Source organism: Nanorana parkeri, unplaced genomic scaffold (genome assembly GCF_000935625.1).
Source record: "Nanorana parkeri isolate BGI_ZX_2015 unplaced genomic scaffold, ASM93562v1 scaffold76, whole genome shotgun sequence".
Classification (NCBI taxonomy): Eukaryota; Metazoa; Chordata; class Amphibia; order Anura; family Dicroglossidae; genus Nanorana; species Nanorana parkeri.
In genome coordinates this window covers 2,546,004-2,561,123 of record NW_017306344.1, presented here as the reverse complement: position 1 = coordinate 2,561,123, position 15,120 = coordinate 2,546,004, and the positions used below count along the sequence as shown (strand labels likewise).

The following is a 15,120-nucleotide window of genomic DNA, read 5'->3' as shown; positions in this document are numbered from 1 at the left end:
GACCCTTTTCTCTAAGTGTCCCTGCCAGTGTAGTGCAAAGGGTCCACATACCTGACTCCGTGAGTCCCGATCCATGACACCCTCATTTACTAACATTCACTTTTTAAAGTGAACATTCATTTTACTAAATGAAGAGCCTCTTTTCTTTCAGTAACTCAACCCCAATATATGTTTATACATGTATGTGCATAAATACATTGATGTGCATTCTGCTAGCAGTGGCCATATTACTATTTGTTAGCAGCGGTATTTATTCTACGCCAGTGTGACCTATATTATAAAAAATATAATTGCCATATTTTACAATAAAGTTTAACATAGCAAAAAAATAATAATGAATACTATATGATATTTATTATCAGTAGAATTGTCTGTCTGTACAATATGTGCAAATATTGCTGTGTCACAGATATAGACATATTATATGAGCACTCATTATACAGTTTGAATGAACGGGATGTTGGCAGATGTTTATTATCTTGCATTAGTGCTTACTTTCCCCATTTTAAAGGTCTTGACAAATAAACACAACAAACACATCCACTTAAAGTCTGTAGTTGTCTGCTAAATGCAACGAATCAGACTTTGAATTACTTAGTTACATCAATGTGTCATGATTGTATGCTGTAAAAAAAATATTTGTTGAAAGGAAAGAGTATATTGTAGATACTGAAGGTAAATTAACTGCTACTACTTACGGCATAGAATGCCATTCCTGAGAAGACATTGGTGTGAACTGGAAGACATAGTATATGGTAGGATGGTGCATCAAATTGTTACAAATTATATGACCACTGTAGTGCAGCTTTATGCCAAAATATGAAGGGCTAATCAGATGAAAGACACTTTATTTCTAGTTTTTCTATTTACTTGTGCATTCTGTATGCTGTTTCTCTTAAGCCCTGATATATGTGCATCATAGGTGGTTCATGCTATCAGTGAAGTCCAAGCAAAACCTTTTTTTTTTATTTGAATAGAATAGGGAAGTTAGAATTCTGTTGGGTTCTTAGTGCTATGTTTCCATTAGGGAGATTTTCCACCACTTCATGTTCTAGTAACTGGTGCCACCTTGAAAGGGAAATTAAACACAACAATAAAACCACTTTTTTTAGTAGAGGTTTCTCTTCAGCTGTGACACATACAGCAATCTATTAAACATGTTCCATTGCACTCCTGACAATTAAATCCCAAAATGGTGCATGGTGGGTGCTGCAGTTACAAGCGGCTAGCACCGCATTTGCAAACAATGAAAAGACAGAAGAGTCACCGGCACTGCAATACTCACCGGCACTGTGATACTATTACAACTTTTATTGACGCATGTTCAAGTTATTACAAAGCAATTGTTTGCTTTGTGTGAGAATTTGCTCCAAACAGTAGCGCATTAAGGATGCATCCACTCACTGAAATCATCATTTCCCACTTTTATTAAAAGAAAGTTCACAAAAACAAAGTAATTAACCACACAGGGGTTCTTGGCAACACATGCACATCCAGCCTCCTGGCTTTGCATTTTACAGCACCTCAGACCTCGGGTCACTGTCTGTTCCTCCAGACAGTATCAGTCTTGTGCTATCCCGTACACTTGTTTTTGCAACCCACATCTCCCTGCTGCACTGGACTCCACTCTGACTCCTGGGTGGAGTTTTCCTGTCTCCCATGTGGAGCACTGAACCCTTCCCAACACCTTTATTTTAACGGCTACACACACCTGTTCCATCAGCAGGCGCTGGACACTATCAAACTATGGACTCAGACATGGAGATTATACAGTGGCATTGCCACGTACTGCCACATTTGTGATAACGTGATCATGCATTGATAAAATACGTATTGGTATAACAACTGGAGTGCTGGTGACTCTTATTTTTCTTCATTCTTCAATTTGACAGCTACTAACTCCTCACTACTCTACACATTGTTTTATTTTTGGATAGACTCCTGATTTAAGACAGTGGAGCAGTAGATCCCTATCTGTGCTTGCCTTGGTCAAAAATGTTGTTGGTAAAGCATCTTTCTTCAAATGTTACTATGATCACATCTGCTTTAGCAATACATTTATGTTGCAATCTGCTATTCATATAGGTTATGGCAGCATTTCATGAACACCATGTTTGAAAAATGTTCAGTAGGCAGACAATTTCATGGCACACTGATGCAAGAATCAAACTGTGAACAGAGAGTAAAAGGAGTTTAATGAAACTTAAAAAAAATATTTAATATATGTATTCCATCATAGTGTATGCTTCCATTTAATAAATAACAGGTGTTGTGAGCCATGACTGTGTACTGAAAGCCTTGTTGACTTTAAAAGGTAAAATCCAGCAAAAACACATACACATTAGATGAATTTAATATCTTGTTCAATTAGTGTATTATAAAACTCTATGATACCCATGTAACTGATTGTGTTTATATAAAAATTGCTCATCCAGGAACGTTGATCTAATGATATGCTTGTGATAACTGTATTTGTAATGAATCCCCGTATTCACCTTTCGTTTGCGTCTGCAAATGGGATTATATGCTCGCATTCCAAATTGATTTATATAAAAGAGCTTTTTAATAACATTCAAGAATACATTTCTAATTTTCAGACGCTTATCAGAACAGAAGTTATTGAAGATAAAGGTGCTAAGGTAGAGAGCAGAAGCAAGCTATGTAATTTGTGATCTGTTTGCTGATGAATAGGCAAATCCTAAATTACACAGAAGAAACAAGTTTTTGCTGATCCGTTTTAATATGCCCTTGCTGATCTAACTAGTCTGTGGCAGATCTTACAAATTGTAAATCATGGTAATTGCAGTTTGTGATTTGTCCACTCCTTCAGGAGTTGAGTGAATTGATAAACATCCTTTCAAATCAGAAAGTCCCTATTCCCTTGTGCAATGCTATATTTTTGTTTTCTGTCCAATTGCTGTTTCGAAAAATTGATTTCCTACACATAGCTGTCTTCCTATACAGTGATCCCATACACCATTTTCTACAATAGTAATTGTACTTTTATATAAATGAACTTGTACTTTGTGTTTAATTGGACCTCTTAATGCCATTTCCTTGAGATACTGAGAATCAGAAATGTATGGAAAAGATTGTTCCCTAATAGAATGAAAATCAAAGGTAGGGACTGCATAAACCTCTGCAATGCTGATACATACATTAACTCACATTGCTGTTTTATGCTTTTGTCTTTCAGAAATAGACCAGGGAAGCTGTGGCGATCCAGGCATTCCTGCATTCGGTATGAGAGAGGGCTCTGGATTCCGACATGGAGACACTCTGGTATTTCGGTGCCAGCCAGCCTTTGAGCTGGTTGGACAGTCGACAATCACATGCCAAAAGAACAGCCAATGGTCTGCCAGAAAACCTAGTTGTGTGTGTAAGTGATGAGAGGAGTTTGTGTGTGTGTGTGTAAAATCAGGCCAGCCAGCCAGTAATGGGTGCTACGCACCCACTCATCTTCCACCCTTCCTTTCCCCCAAGGCAATAAGGACTCAGAGTGCCATGCAAATGAAAATACTAATCGCATGCTAATAACATTCATATTCCATTTTCAGCAGTAATTTAAGCCGCTGAACAAGGGAGAGGTGCAGCTGGAGTTACTGCCTCTCTAGGAGAACCTTATTTTTTATCATGAAATATTCATGTTTTAATTTAGAGGAAGAGAATTTCAGCAATCAGGCAGTTTTTAATGTACCTTGCACTGTGTTTTAGCTGAGTTAACTCTATGGATGTTGGTTGTGGGTTTACCATTAAACTACACACAAGGATTTTTCAGCGACGTAGGACAATACAGTTACTTCACCAGGTAACTGTTAAGTGTGTATTAATCCTCACAAAGCTTTGTGATGCATAATCTTAGTGCAAAGGATCTATGTGATGATGATGATGATGATGATCTATGTAATGAGCAACATCACTATTAATATGTATATCTTCTTTATACTCTCAGGCATAACTGTCATGTCCAGTGCCCTAGTGTGAGGGGTGACATGGGCTTTGTACAACGGCATGAATTAATTGTCCATGGCACGGCAATGTCATTGTGCTTCAAATAATCAGTTGGCGCTGTTCAAAAAAACAATAATTTAAATTGTAGTGCCTTTTTTTTTAGACAAATCTGATATTGTAAAGCAAGACAGGATGTAATAATCTTGTGGATAGTATGTATTCCATAGTTTATTTTGTGGAGTCTTTTTAAAGTTCTCAGTGAACCCTAATGGAAATGTTGTAACTTTGCTTTATCCCATTGCGTTTTTATTCTAACGATTTATAAGCCATGTTTTACATTTTTTCCCTTCGCTTCCTACATGGAAACAAGCAAATTATGAGCATTCTTAACTTTGTAAAGTTTAAAAATGTCAAGTCCTTGGAAAAAAACAGGTAATACATTACACAAAGTTCCCTATCTTGCTGTCCTGGCTTAGATTATGAATTTACTCAACAATATATGTAAAGATGGATTTACTTTTTTAGTGGTTGGAGAACCTTGCAGACCTTCCCAAGAAGCACAGGCCTGGTTGTTTCTGCGGATGTTATGCCTGCATTATCTAATACACTTTGCTCTCCATCAGCAGAAAAGGATATTGGGGCTGGGTAGCAAAGGTCTGTAGGAAGGATTTTAGGTGATGTTTGGTAAATTATTTTTTACTTTTTATCAGCTGATTATCAGCTAATATGTTAAGGTCATATAGTTGTGACAGAAGGTATTATTCCATTACAATGCTACAGTGCATTGTAATAGAGTTTAAGTAGTGGAACACCAACAATGGTGGGTTCAATGCTGCTGCAGGGTCAAAGTTTTTATTTTTCAGGCCACTGAGTGTGTATTTAAGATGCAGTTGGCTCTACTGACATAGGCTATTTGCTACATACAAGAGCAACCAACCTCATATGTTGATCATATGTTGTCAAGCAACTCTAACCTAGGTCTAGTTTTCAAAGCTTCATGAATTCTGTGTCATTTTGTAATGAGGGGCAATCCCAATACTGTGCAGACTCAACTTACTGGAACATGATGGTCCTTATGAGTTGAGCTTATGACTTATATGACATAACACCATCCAAACAGCTTCTGTTTTGGTAGTGGCTAGTGTGACCTGCAATCTTTCTGCATTGTACAGTGTACACAGTGGCAGGCAGCATCTGGGAAAAGTAAGAAAGATACTCTATACACAGTCATTGCTCCATTCACATTTATCGTAGCATGTTGCCTGCATAATGCTTTATAGCTGAACACTAATACTCATGAGCCTCTGACTCTACGTCTGGGAACATCAGAACAATTCTACATTTAGTGCTGGTGCTGTGCAGTTCAGATATGATTGCTTAATTGCCAAAGCAAACATATTTTTTTTGCCCAATGGAATTTTGCCTATCCAATGTGATATTGTATTGCCCTTTATTGTGTGAACTTATATAGATTTTTTTCTGACTGGCTTATTAAAATTGGACAAAGTCTACCAATCTGTTAGCTTAAAAAATACATAGTTTTAAACTGAATTAACTTGAAAGTGGCTGAAACAAGGGTAGTACAAGATAATTTGTCCATCTCCAGGTACAAATCATAATTATCGGCTTCCTTAGTTTCTCGGCAGAGCCCCACGTTTGTAGTCAACTCTCTAGATATTTACCTATTTTCACATTAGTCTAAAGTAAATAACATTTCTGTTTTCAGCTGCCCCTGTTGATACTAATAACTACTGAAGAGAAGTACCGAAAATGGGAAATATATTTTGTCTCTCTTTATAGCTAAGTTAAACTTCATTATCTCTTTGACTTCAAGATATAATCCTTTTTTTGCTGCTAACATGTTATATGATAACACAATACCTCAAAATGACCCATTTGTAACATCAAAGAGGTGAAGCATAACAAACCTGAGGTGTAGTTAACAGCTTGGGTCCATAAATGTCGTAGTATATGAGACTAGAGTATTTAGGAAATAAACAGAGGTAGTCACAATCATTTAAATAACTGTAGAAAACATGCAGATCTGTAATGCTAAATGCCTACAATTGTACACTCCAATATTCTTAGTCTTTTACTTAAAGTAGAACATTGGCCTCTAAATATAAAAAACATTGGCTGCAGCAATGAACTATATATGCACTAGCAGTTTTCTCATAGTCCCCCACGCAAAGTCCTACAAATACCCGTTGACCTTTCCACTGAAGTTCTAATGGACCTTCCTGTGATGATGTGGCAACAGTGCTGCATTACTCCTGAATTGAGAGCCCTCTTATGTAGTCTGTGCCTGCTTGCCCTGCAGAGGGATGGAAAATGTTGCAGGGGACATGGCTATCAGCACTGCTACAGTTGACAGCACTGCCTATGTTGCTGAAACCCTCCCACTGTGAGCTGTAGTGGCTGGAGGGGGAGAATGTGAGACACAAATGAAAGGGATTTGGCTCAGTCAGGGAAGGTAAAGGAAGTTTTTTTGTTTATATTAGGTTTGTGTATCACATAGTAACTGCATTAGGGACTTATTAAGCCTGGCATACAGGAGCCTTTCGTGTATTTTAAGCTTCCATGCTTGTCAGTCGCCGAACAAATCTTCCGCTTGCAGTGATCACACATATAGGTCTAATTCACATTAAATTCTCGCTATATCTGTTATCAGTTGTTTTTTTTTTTTAATAACAAAGTGATGTCATTTAGAGGTATTAGCATGTAGCTGTAGCAGATTTTATTCCCTCCTCCACACCTGAATGCTGACCTATTCTAATGAGCTCTGCAACTTCATGGTAGTTACAGGGTGTGCCTGAACCCTCCCACCTCTCATGCATTCCCAGTGGACAGTTAGGCAGCTTATCATAGTGACTTGCCAGTATAAATGTTTGAGAGATGGGTGGCAGCAGCCAAGTACTGACACTATTTGGAAGTACTGGAGATGTGTGCATTCAGAATGACCTTTCAGATATGCAGAGCGGAATTTAGTACTCGAGGATGATCAGAACTTTGAAAGCCTGCTCACAATTTATCAGAAGTAAGCTTACTAAAAACAGAGGTTGCTGTATTTTCTCTACATTAGATTCCAGATTACTTGACCTATGAAAGCCCAGTGTCTTCTAAACTGGTAAGCAGCTATCTGGCCTACATGCCAATGTGGGTAGCTGGATAGGCTGTGTCACATAGCTGCAGTCTGTTCTTTCATTTAATTTAAACTCCCTAGATTCATAGAGTCCCCAACAGCTGTACAGTTCAAACCACTGAACCAAATTATCAGGTATTGGCTTTCCTAATATATGTTATTAGCAATATCTCTGGCACCATTTACTGGATAAAGCTAGTCATTGCACAGAAATGATCACTGTACACATTTTGCAAAGCCTTACATTTGCAGAAGAGCTACTTGACCAAAAAAGTTCAAAATCTGAAATCTTAGTATGTCTAAAGGCAAAACTTGTTTTGCATGTTGGATAGAGTAGAGGAAAGTTAAAACTCATAGTTTGTTTTGCAAACTGTCCACGCTGGAATATTTCCCTTCTATTCATGTTCTAGTGACAATTTACAATTTTGAATTTCCCATCACTTTCAGTTCTGGGGAAAATGATCACCAGGGCAAATAAAGAAGGCGTATCTCCTTAATACAGACAGAAATAAAAACCAAACAGGGGTTCTAATCTTTCCCTACTCTGTCAAAATCCTCAAAAAGAAAATGGCTTCAAATACACTTTAAGGTCAGGATCTTACAAATATACTCCTTCTTTCTACAATTTCCAGTGTCTTTCTGTACTAGGCACAATGTATGAAAGGAAGTGTATTGAAGTTGGGGTTATTTTCAGCTAACAACCTCTCACCACTTTTTTTATTGACATGTGACATTTGTCAAAAATATTAATATGTTTTTTTAAAATATGGGGTTGGTTTTCTGACAAAAAAATACAGTTTTTCCATTTGTTCTGGTTGGCTGACTCTAGTAGTGAGGTCTGCTTTAAAATAATGTTGAGTAAATAAAAAAGTAAACACACACAACAAAGGTCTAATTCCCCATATTTCTTTTACAGCAACATTGTGTATGGCACCCCAGTGCACAATGCGTGTACCTTGTACACTTTTAAAAACAGGGTCATGTGCAATTTTTTTTCATCTGTTGTGGTGCATTGGCAACCCATTCATAATAAATGGCTGCCTTTACGCAATGCACATTACCATGTGTGCGCAGCGGAATGCTTCAATGTGAATGGACCATAAAATAAATAAATATTTAATTATGGTTATGCAAAGGAAAATGTAATCTGTATTCAGACAACAGCAAGTTTTACAATCGTGTAGATCCCTTTTGCACTTAATTCTAGTTATACATACAATTCATTTTTATTGCAAGCCAAACTAAGGTGAGACAACCCTTCTCTCCTTTGACATAACTCTGTGGTTGTTGTGTGTATTAATTACAGTTATTTATTTTTATTTCCCACCTCTGCAAAATGACTCCAGGGATTTATGAGTGTTGCAAGTTTGGAAACGTTCTAAAACAACCAATTACCTCGACATATCACATTCCAGTGCTTATGGCAGAAGAGTTTGTTTTTAATGCAGTGTTTGATTTGAGAAATGTATCGTACTATGGCAATGAGTTTATTTATACGTTCATACATGTGCTTTAGAGAAGGGGTAGTGTAGCAGGATGTGTGGAGTAGTTGACAAACTAGGGAATAAAGTGATCTGAGCTTACATAATCTACTATAGCCTTTGTGAAAGGTAATGCAAGCTTTGATCATGAAAAGCTGCTGAAAATCAGAGGGACATCTTTTTTCCAGGAAGAAATATGACTGCTTAAACAAATTGTGGAACTAAAATGTGCCAGTCTTTGTAGCAATTTGGAGAAAATAATAATTTCACATTTTTGACAAGGCATTTAGTGACAAGATTTTAAAAGCAACAGTTTTGACAGTCAGCGATAAATCTAAAGTGGTTCGACAAAGTTTTTTTTTTTTAAGCTGTTTGTAAAAATTTTAACACTTTGCAAACAAAACAATTTTGTAGTTACGATATGTAATGCTTTAAATCATGGCATGTCTTTTTGACCTGCATATGCTTAAGTCAGGCATTTTATATGTCTTGTTAGAAAGTACCATTGAGGATAGAAATATGGATCTGCCATTGTTGACTTGATTTTGTAAGCTCAAGCTGCCACCCGTATTTTAGCGTCTTTTAGTCAGAAATGGCATGTTCCATACTTCTTTCCTCACTGGTTGCCTTAAAAGTGACACTAAACTCAGAAGGTAAACCTTATTAAAGATGCATTCAAGTACCTTAACTATTAATAAAAATATATCTTATCTGTGTATCACTCAGCTGTAGATCCTCAAATCATCTCTGAATTGGTGCTGACACAGTCCTTCCTTCTGGAGGGTGGCTACTTTTGTTATCCATGGTCCCTGTATGTGATGTAAAGTAGCCACCACTCCAAGCCCGCTCCTGTGATGGACACAAAACATTCAACTAACTGTGAAATTATATTCCATCACGAGCGTGAGCTTTCATCAGTGGCTACTTTATAACACACCCATGGGAAACAAAAGTAGCCACCCTCCAGAGGGAAGGACAGTGACAGCACCAATTCAGAGATGATTTAACGGTCTACAGCTGAGTGATACACAAATAATGTACAGTATTGTTAATAGTTCAGGTACTTGAATGTATTTTTAAGATTTAACTCCTGAGTTTAGTGTCACTTTAATATTTTAGTTTCAATTCATATTCATGCTTATTTAATAAGGCAAAAAACAATGCGTAAACTACAGCTATTTACTGCAAACAATCAGAATGTATCCTTTACTCATGTAAACCTGATTTGTACTTTTTACAATATCAATGCTCTTTTTCAATAGCCTTTAATATTGCCTGGTTGTGCTTCTTGCCAAAGCAGTTCCACTATTTCATAGTATATATATAAAGATTCACTAATTATGGCTATTTTTGTTTACTTTGTTTTGCTAGTTGTCTAGAAAGGAGAGTTAAAAATAATTATTATATTCTTTGTTTTTGACGAAAACAGCCTCTTTGGAAGAGTAACACTAAAGCGTATCTAAAGCTATTTTTTTGTTTCATTTTTAGAGTTTTATAATGAATTTAGAGTTGTAGTCTCTGTTAGGTTTGTATTGCTGACCGTGTCTCTGTTGGAGAGATTCATCTTCCTTATTTATCTTGGTGACCCAATGCCACCAGAACTGAAAGTGAGGAAAAGTCTAAAATTCTAAGTAATATAGGAACAGCGGAGGCACTTGTTCTCGTAAAAGTTGTCTAAGAGACAGGAAGTTAAAAAAAAAATCGAACCAATGTGACACAGATAGAAAAAAAAAACAAGTTTGGTAGGGGTTTTAACGATTTTACCCAAACCTAACAAAGTTGTGACTTTCGATATACTTTAAGCTTTTCAGCTTCCTGCATACTAGGCCTCATTTAGTAAAGTGAAAATAAGTATCCCCAACTGACTTAGAGACTGCAATGAAATAGACCAACTGTTGGTAACCTACCCAACTCTATTCAGAAACAAAATAAAGGCTAAAGTTCTGCTTCAAAGAGATTATTTCACCACTGTCCATAATGGAGGAAGGCTCTAAAATATTAGCCATCCTCATCAGCTGATAAAGCAATATATAATGTAATTTGTACATGTAGCATTATATGTGTTGTAGTAATGTGGCAGTAGTGTTTATGATGCTTTTTGATAGGTATCAATATTTTTTCATGTTAACCAGGTTTTGCCTTATAACAAGTTTACAGTAATGGCATTGTGCTGAAGACTAGATGCTTGGCATACAAATGTACGGCCGGTTCCTGCTGTAGTATTGCAGGAATCTCCTACCGTGTGTGGGTTAAGCACGCTTTGCCCATGATAATGAATAAGAAGGATCAGTACAAATAAATGCATATATAGATATATAGTCTGTCTAGTGATAACTATATAGAATTAGCTCAGCTAATGAGGATTTCCAAGCAGACGTATAAATTATGTGTAATTATCTACAGATATCCTTGAGGTTAAAGCAGTTTTTTATTTGTTGGATTAAATTTTTGTAGCACTTGCTTAAAATGCACATTATATACTCTGTATTTCCCTATGTGCTTAATTATACACACACTATATTGGAATATACTGACTTATGTTGCTATGATGGGTGACAAAATATATAATTATCAATAGAAGTAGAATCACGGAAGTCAATGCCCCACCATATTTAGCATTTTGCCCTCCTTTGGTTAGGCAACATTAAATTAAACTTTTCAGTACCGTGTAGGGCTTGCACGAACATTACCTTTAGCAGACCCCCTCAAACATCCTGAATCAGAGGCAATGTAATATGCCAGTTTCAGCAACTTTCTGAACTTCCTGTTCATAGCTGGCCCATCCACTCCCTTTTTGCTATTGGCAAGACACTTTCCAAAAGAAGCATGAAAAAAGGCAGGGCAGCTCTCTATACTGTCAAAATGTTTCAGAACTTCAATGTTGCAAGAGCCCTGGGATTCTGGGCTGTGGAATTCTTATTTTGTGCATGAATTGTACTGCTGCAGACTGTTCTTTTCCATTATGGCATAGAAATAACTAATAATACTGAGCTGGTAATAACATGTTTGCTGCAACTAGCTCCTTGAAAACTTAAGGTATAGTTAGAGCCATTTTGTTTTTCATTTTGACTAGAGAAAGGGAGTTGTAAAACTGCTTTCATTTTTTGTTTGCCATTTGTGTCTTATTAGGCAGATTTCCGTATACTTCTTGTCTTGTAGACTCAGCAGGAAGTAAGAGAATATCTTCTCAATGTGAGGAATATTCCCTCTAGACAGTTGTCACCATTGGAAGATTTTCCTTCTGCACCTGTTCTGATGGCAACTCAAAATATTGGATTTGACCTCATGTTTATTCACAGTGACTTAAGTGATTATGACCATTCGAGAGAGTGAATCTTCCTAAAAGCTACACACAATGAAATAAAAATCTATTATTTCTAATCCCTCACCACTCTATCCAACCTAAAAAAAAAAACTGCAGATGGAAGACCTGTTCTAGTTCTAGGGAGACATTTTAATTTACTCTAACACTATACATCCTCTTTAAGCACATTAAATTATCCTGCCATGTCATGCACCTAGGAGGCGACAATATTTGATGGTGTTGCCAGGGCATGTGTTCCTGCTTGCTACTAAAGGTGATATGCATAATAGTGTTGGGATAGTTTTAAAATAAATGGGATAAAATGGGATAAAATCATGTCAAAGATTAAACTCAGTTGCATTGCAATTGCCCACACAGTTAAAGGGAAGCAGTGATACTTTTTTTCCCCCCAGATGGCATATACAGGAATAAATCAGAATATACAGGCATGAAAAAAAAGTTTGTTTTTATCATGCAGTGTTAAATGCAATAGTGTATTATTTTATATATGACGTAAAGGGGTGTAAAAGTCTTTAACAAAAGCAGCAATACTTTTCCAGGATGGGCTAAATATACTTGTGGGATACATTGCAATTCAGCAGAGCCGGTACATAAACTGCATTTGCGCATATGTGTGCAGTAAGAACATATTAGGCTCTCAGAGAAATCAACCCAGGCTCCCTACGCTATTTATTCCTCTGGCAGTTGCTCCCACTGCCCCTTCAAACGGTTCTGACAAAACAAATATACATGATGGACTTTTAATAGCATATCCAGGCTTATGAGAAGTGGCATACAAATGACATGCTGCTTTCCATGCAGAGTGTAGGCTTGGACTTCCATGTACTGTTATAAGCCAGTTTGATTTCTGTTCACGCCAAGCCAGCAATTTGTCATCCTGTTCTCCAACCTGACCTGTGGGAGGAAGAGATGTCCCTTAAGGACAAATAAATATAGATCTTTGGGGCAATGTAAACATGGAGAATGTTGCTTTTCCTCTACTTTATCTTAGAATGTCAGTATTTCCATAAGATGTTCTATAATGTTTTTGCCAAATATTATATTTTATCATCCTCTAGAGAGCAATGAACCATCTATGAGTTCTGAAATATACATGAAAATGCTTGGATTTCCTACACAAAGCCTAGTTGTAAATAAAATTTGTTTCTGGCTTGTTTGGACTTTCTATGCATCGCCATGAGAACCACTAATACTTATTCTATCTGTCTGTTGCAGAGATATTATAAACACAGGATCGACTATTAAATGTTAAAAAATTGCAATGCCTTGCAGTTTGTATCTTTTTATATCCATCTTAGACAGCTTATAATGAACATTCAACAGCCAAGGGGCTTAGTGACCTGTTATTAGACATGAATAGGATCCAGAGCCCCCAAACACATTTGCACATGAGGACATTGTAAACACTCAAATTAAGACTATTTAGAAAAGGGAATTTCTAATTATTATGTTAAGCCAGCAATAAATGCAAAAAAATGTATACTGTATTTAAACCTTTTAAGCACTAGTGTTTGTTTACTTTTTATGGAACACATCGCTGTTCAAGTTTCAGCTTTAGGTTTTGTTTTGCCACAAACATGTGATTAGTAAAGTGACAAATTGGTTTTGGGGACAAGGCAGTGTTTCTTTTGCTTTGCTTTTGCTTAATGTTGAACAAGCAGATATATAAAAAAATGCAATATATCCCTTCAGAAATAACTGTGTGCTTTTACATGCAACTAACATAAGTGCCTGAATCCGACTTGATATCATCCTTCTATCATCTCTTGCATAGCAGCACTCATTGAAAGAGGGAGGGGAAGCAATAGGTGCAGGGCAGAATTTTTTATTAAACTTTCACGTGTTTATTAAAAATGCTTACATAAGAATAAAGTCTGTATTTTTATTACCTACTCGCAGGTAGGGGTTGATTTGTAATAGAGGGTTGATTTGTAATAGATTAGCACTTCATTTATCAATTGAATGAATACATTGCATGCTGTTGATAGTTCACACATAGAAGAGACATTCACAGTCCATCTCCATATATTAGGTACAGTATTACCTCCCTTGTCCTGCAGGTTGTTCCCAGACCATTGTAAAAAATAAATGCGTGTACTTGATGGAGTCCTAGCTGTGGGCTAAATATTTCTATATATTTTTTTCATGGGGGGAATGTACCTGGGTACATTTTCTACATAAGTTTAAATAAAATGACTTTTTGGACATTTCTTAAGGGGATAAGTCATCTCTTTATTTTACAATTGCAATTTTGGTTCTTATTCTTTTGTAGTCCAATCTTCTGTTTTTGGTGGTGTTTGTTGTACTAAAATAAGCTACAATAGCTACTGTGACTAGATCAGGACTTCATTCCTAGGAAAAGAAAGTGCATGGTGACTGGTGAAATTTTTGACTGACTGGTGAGACACCGCCAAATTTTTCAAGCCCTGTATATGTATATATATATATATATAGACTCACCGGCCGCTTTATTAGGTACACCTCTTGAACTGCTCGTTAACACAAATATCTAATCAGCCAATCACATGGCAGTAACTCAATACTCAATACATTTTAGCATGCAGACATGGTCAAGATGGTCTGCTGAAGTTCAAACTGAGCATCAGAATGGAGAAGAAAGGTGATTTAAGTGACTTTGAACATGGCATTGTTGTTGGTGCCAGACAGGCTGGTTTGAGTATTCCAGCAACTGCTGATCTACTGGGTTTTTCATACACAACCATATCTGGGGTTTACGGTGAATGGTCTGAAAAAGAGAAAATATCCAGTGAGCGGCAGCTCTCTGGGCAAGAATACCTTGTTGATGCCAGAGGTCAGAGGAGAATGGGCAGACTTCTTCAAGCTGATAAAAAGGCAACAGTAACTCAAATAACCAGTCGTTACATCCGAGGTATGCAGAAGAGCGTCTCTGAACACACAACACATTGAACCTTGAAGCAGATGGGCTACAGCCACAGAAGACCACACGTGTGCCACTTCAGAAGACCACACCGTGTGCCACTTCTGTCAACTAAGGACAGGAAACCGAGGATACAGTTTGCAAGGGCTCACCAAAATGGTAAAATAGAAGATTGGAAAAATGTTGCCTGGTCTGATGAGTCTCGATTTATGTTGCGTCATTCGGATGGTCAGGTAAGAATTTGATGTAAACAACATGAAAGCATGGATCCATCCTGCCTTGTATCAACGGTTCAAGCTGGTGGAGCTTTGCATCAAGGATG

At 37.0% G+C, this 15,120-nt stretch overlaps 1 protein-coding gene across 1 annotated transcript in view; it reads left to right on the top strand.

Moving 5' to 3' along the window:
• The window catches only part of CSMD2 (CUB and Sushi multiple domains 2), a 323,219-nt gene that overhangs the window by 75,995 nt on the left and 232,104 nt on the right, over positions 1-15,120 (top strand). Inside the window, exon 10 of the mRNA XM_018576748.1 lies at positions 3,197-3,379. Within this exon, the coding sequence (XP_018432250.1) occupies positions 3,197-3,379 (183 nt within the window). The remainder of the gene's footprint in view (positions 1-3,196; positions 3,380-15,120) is intronic.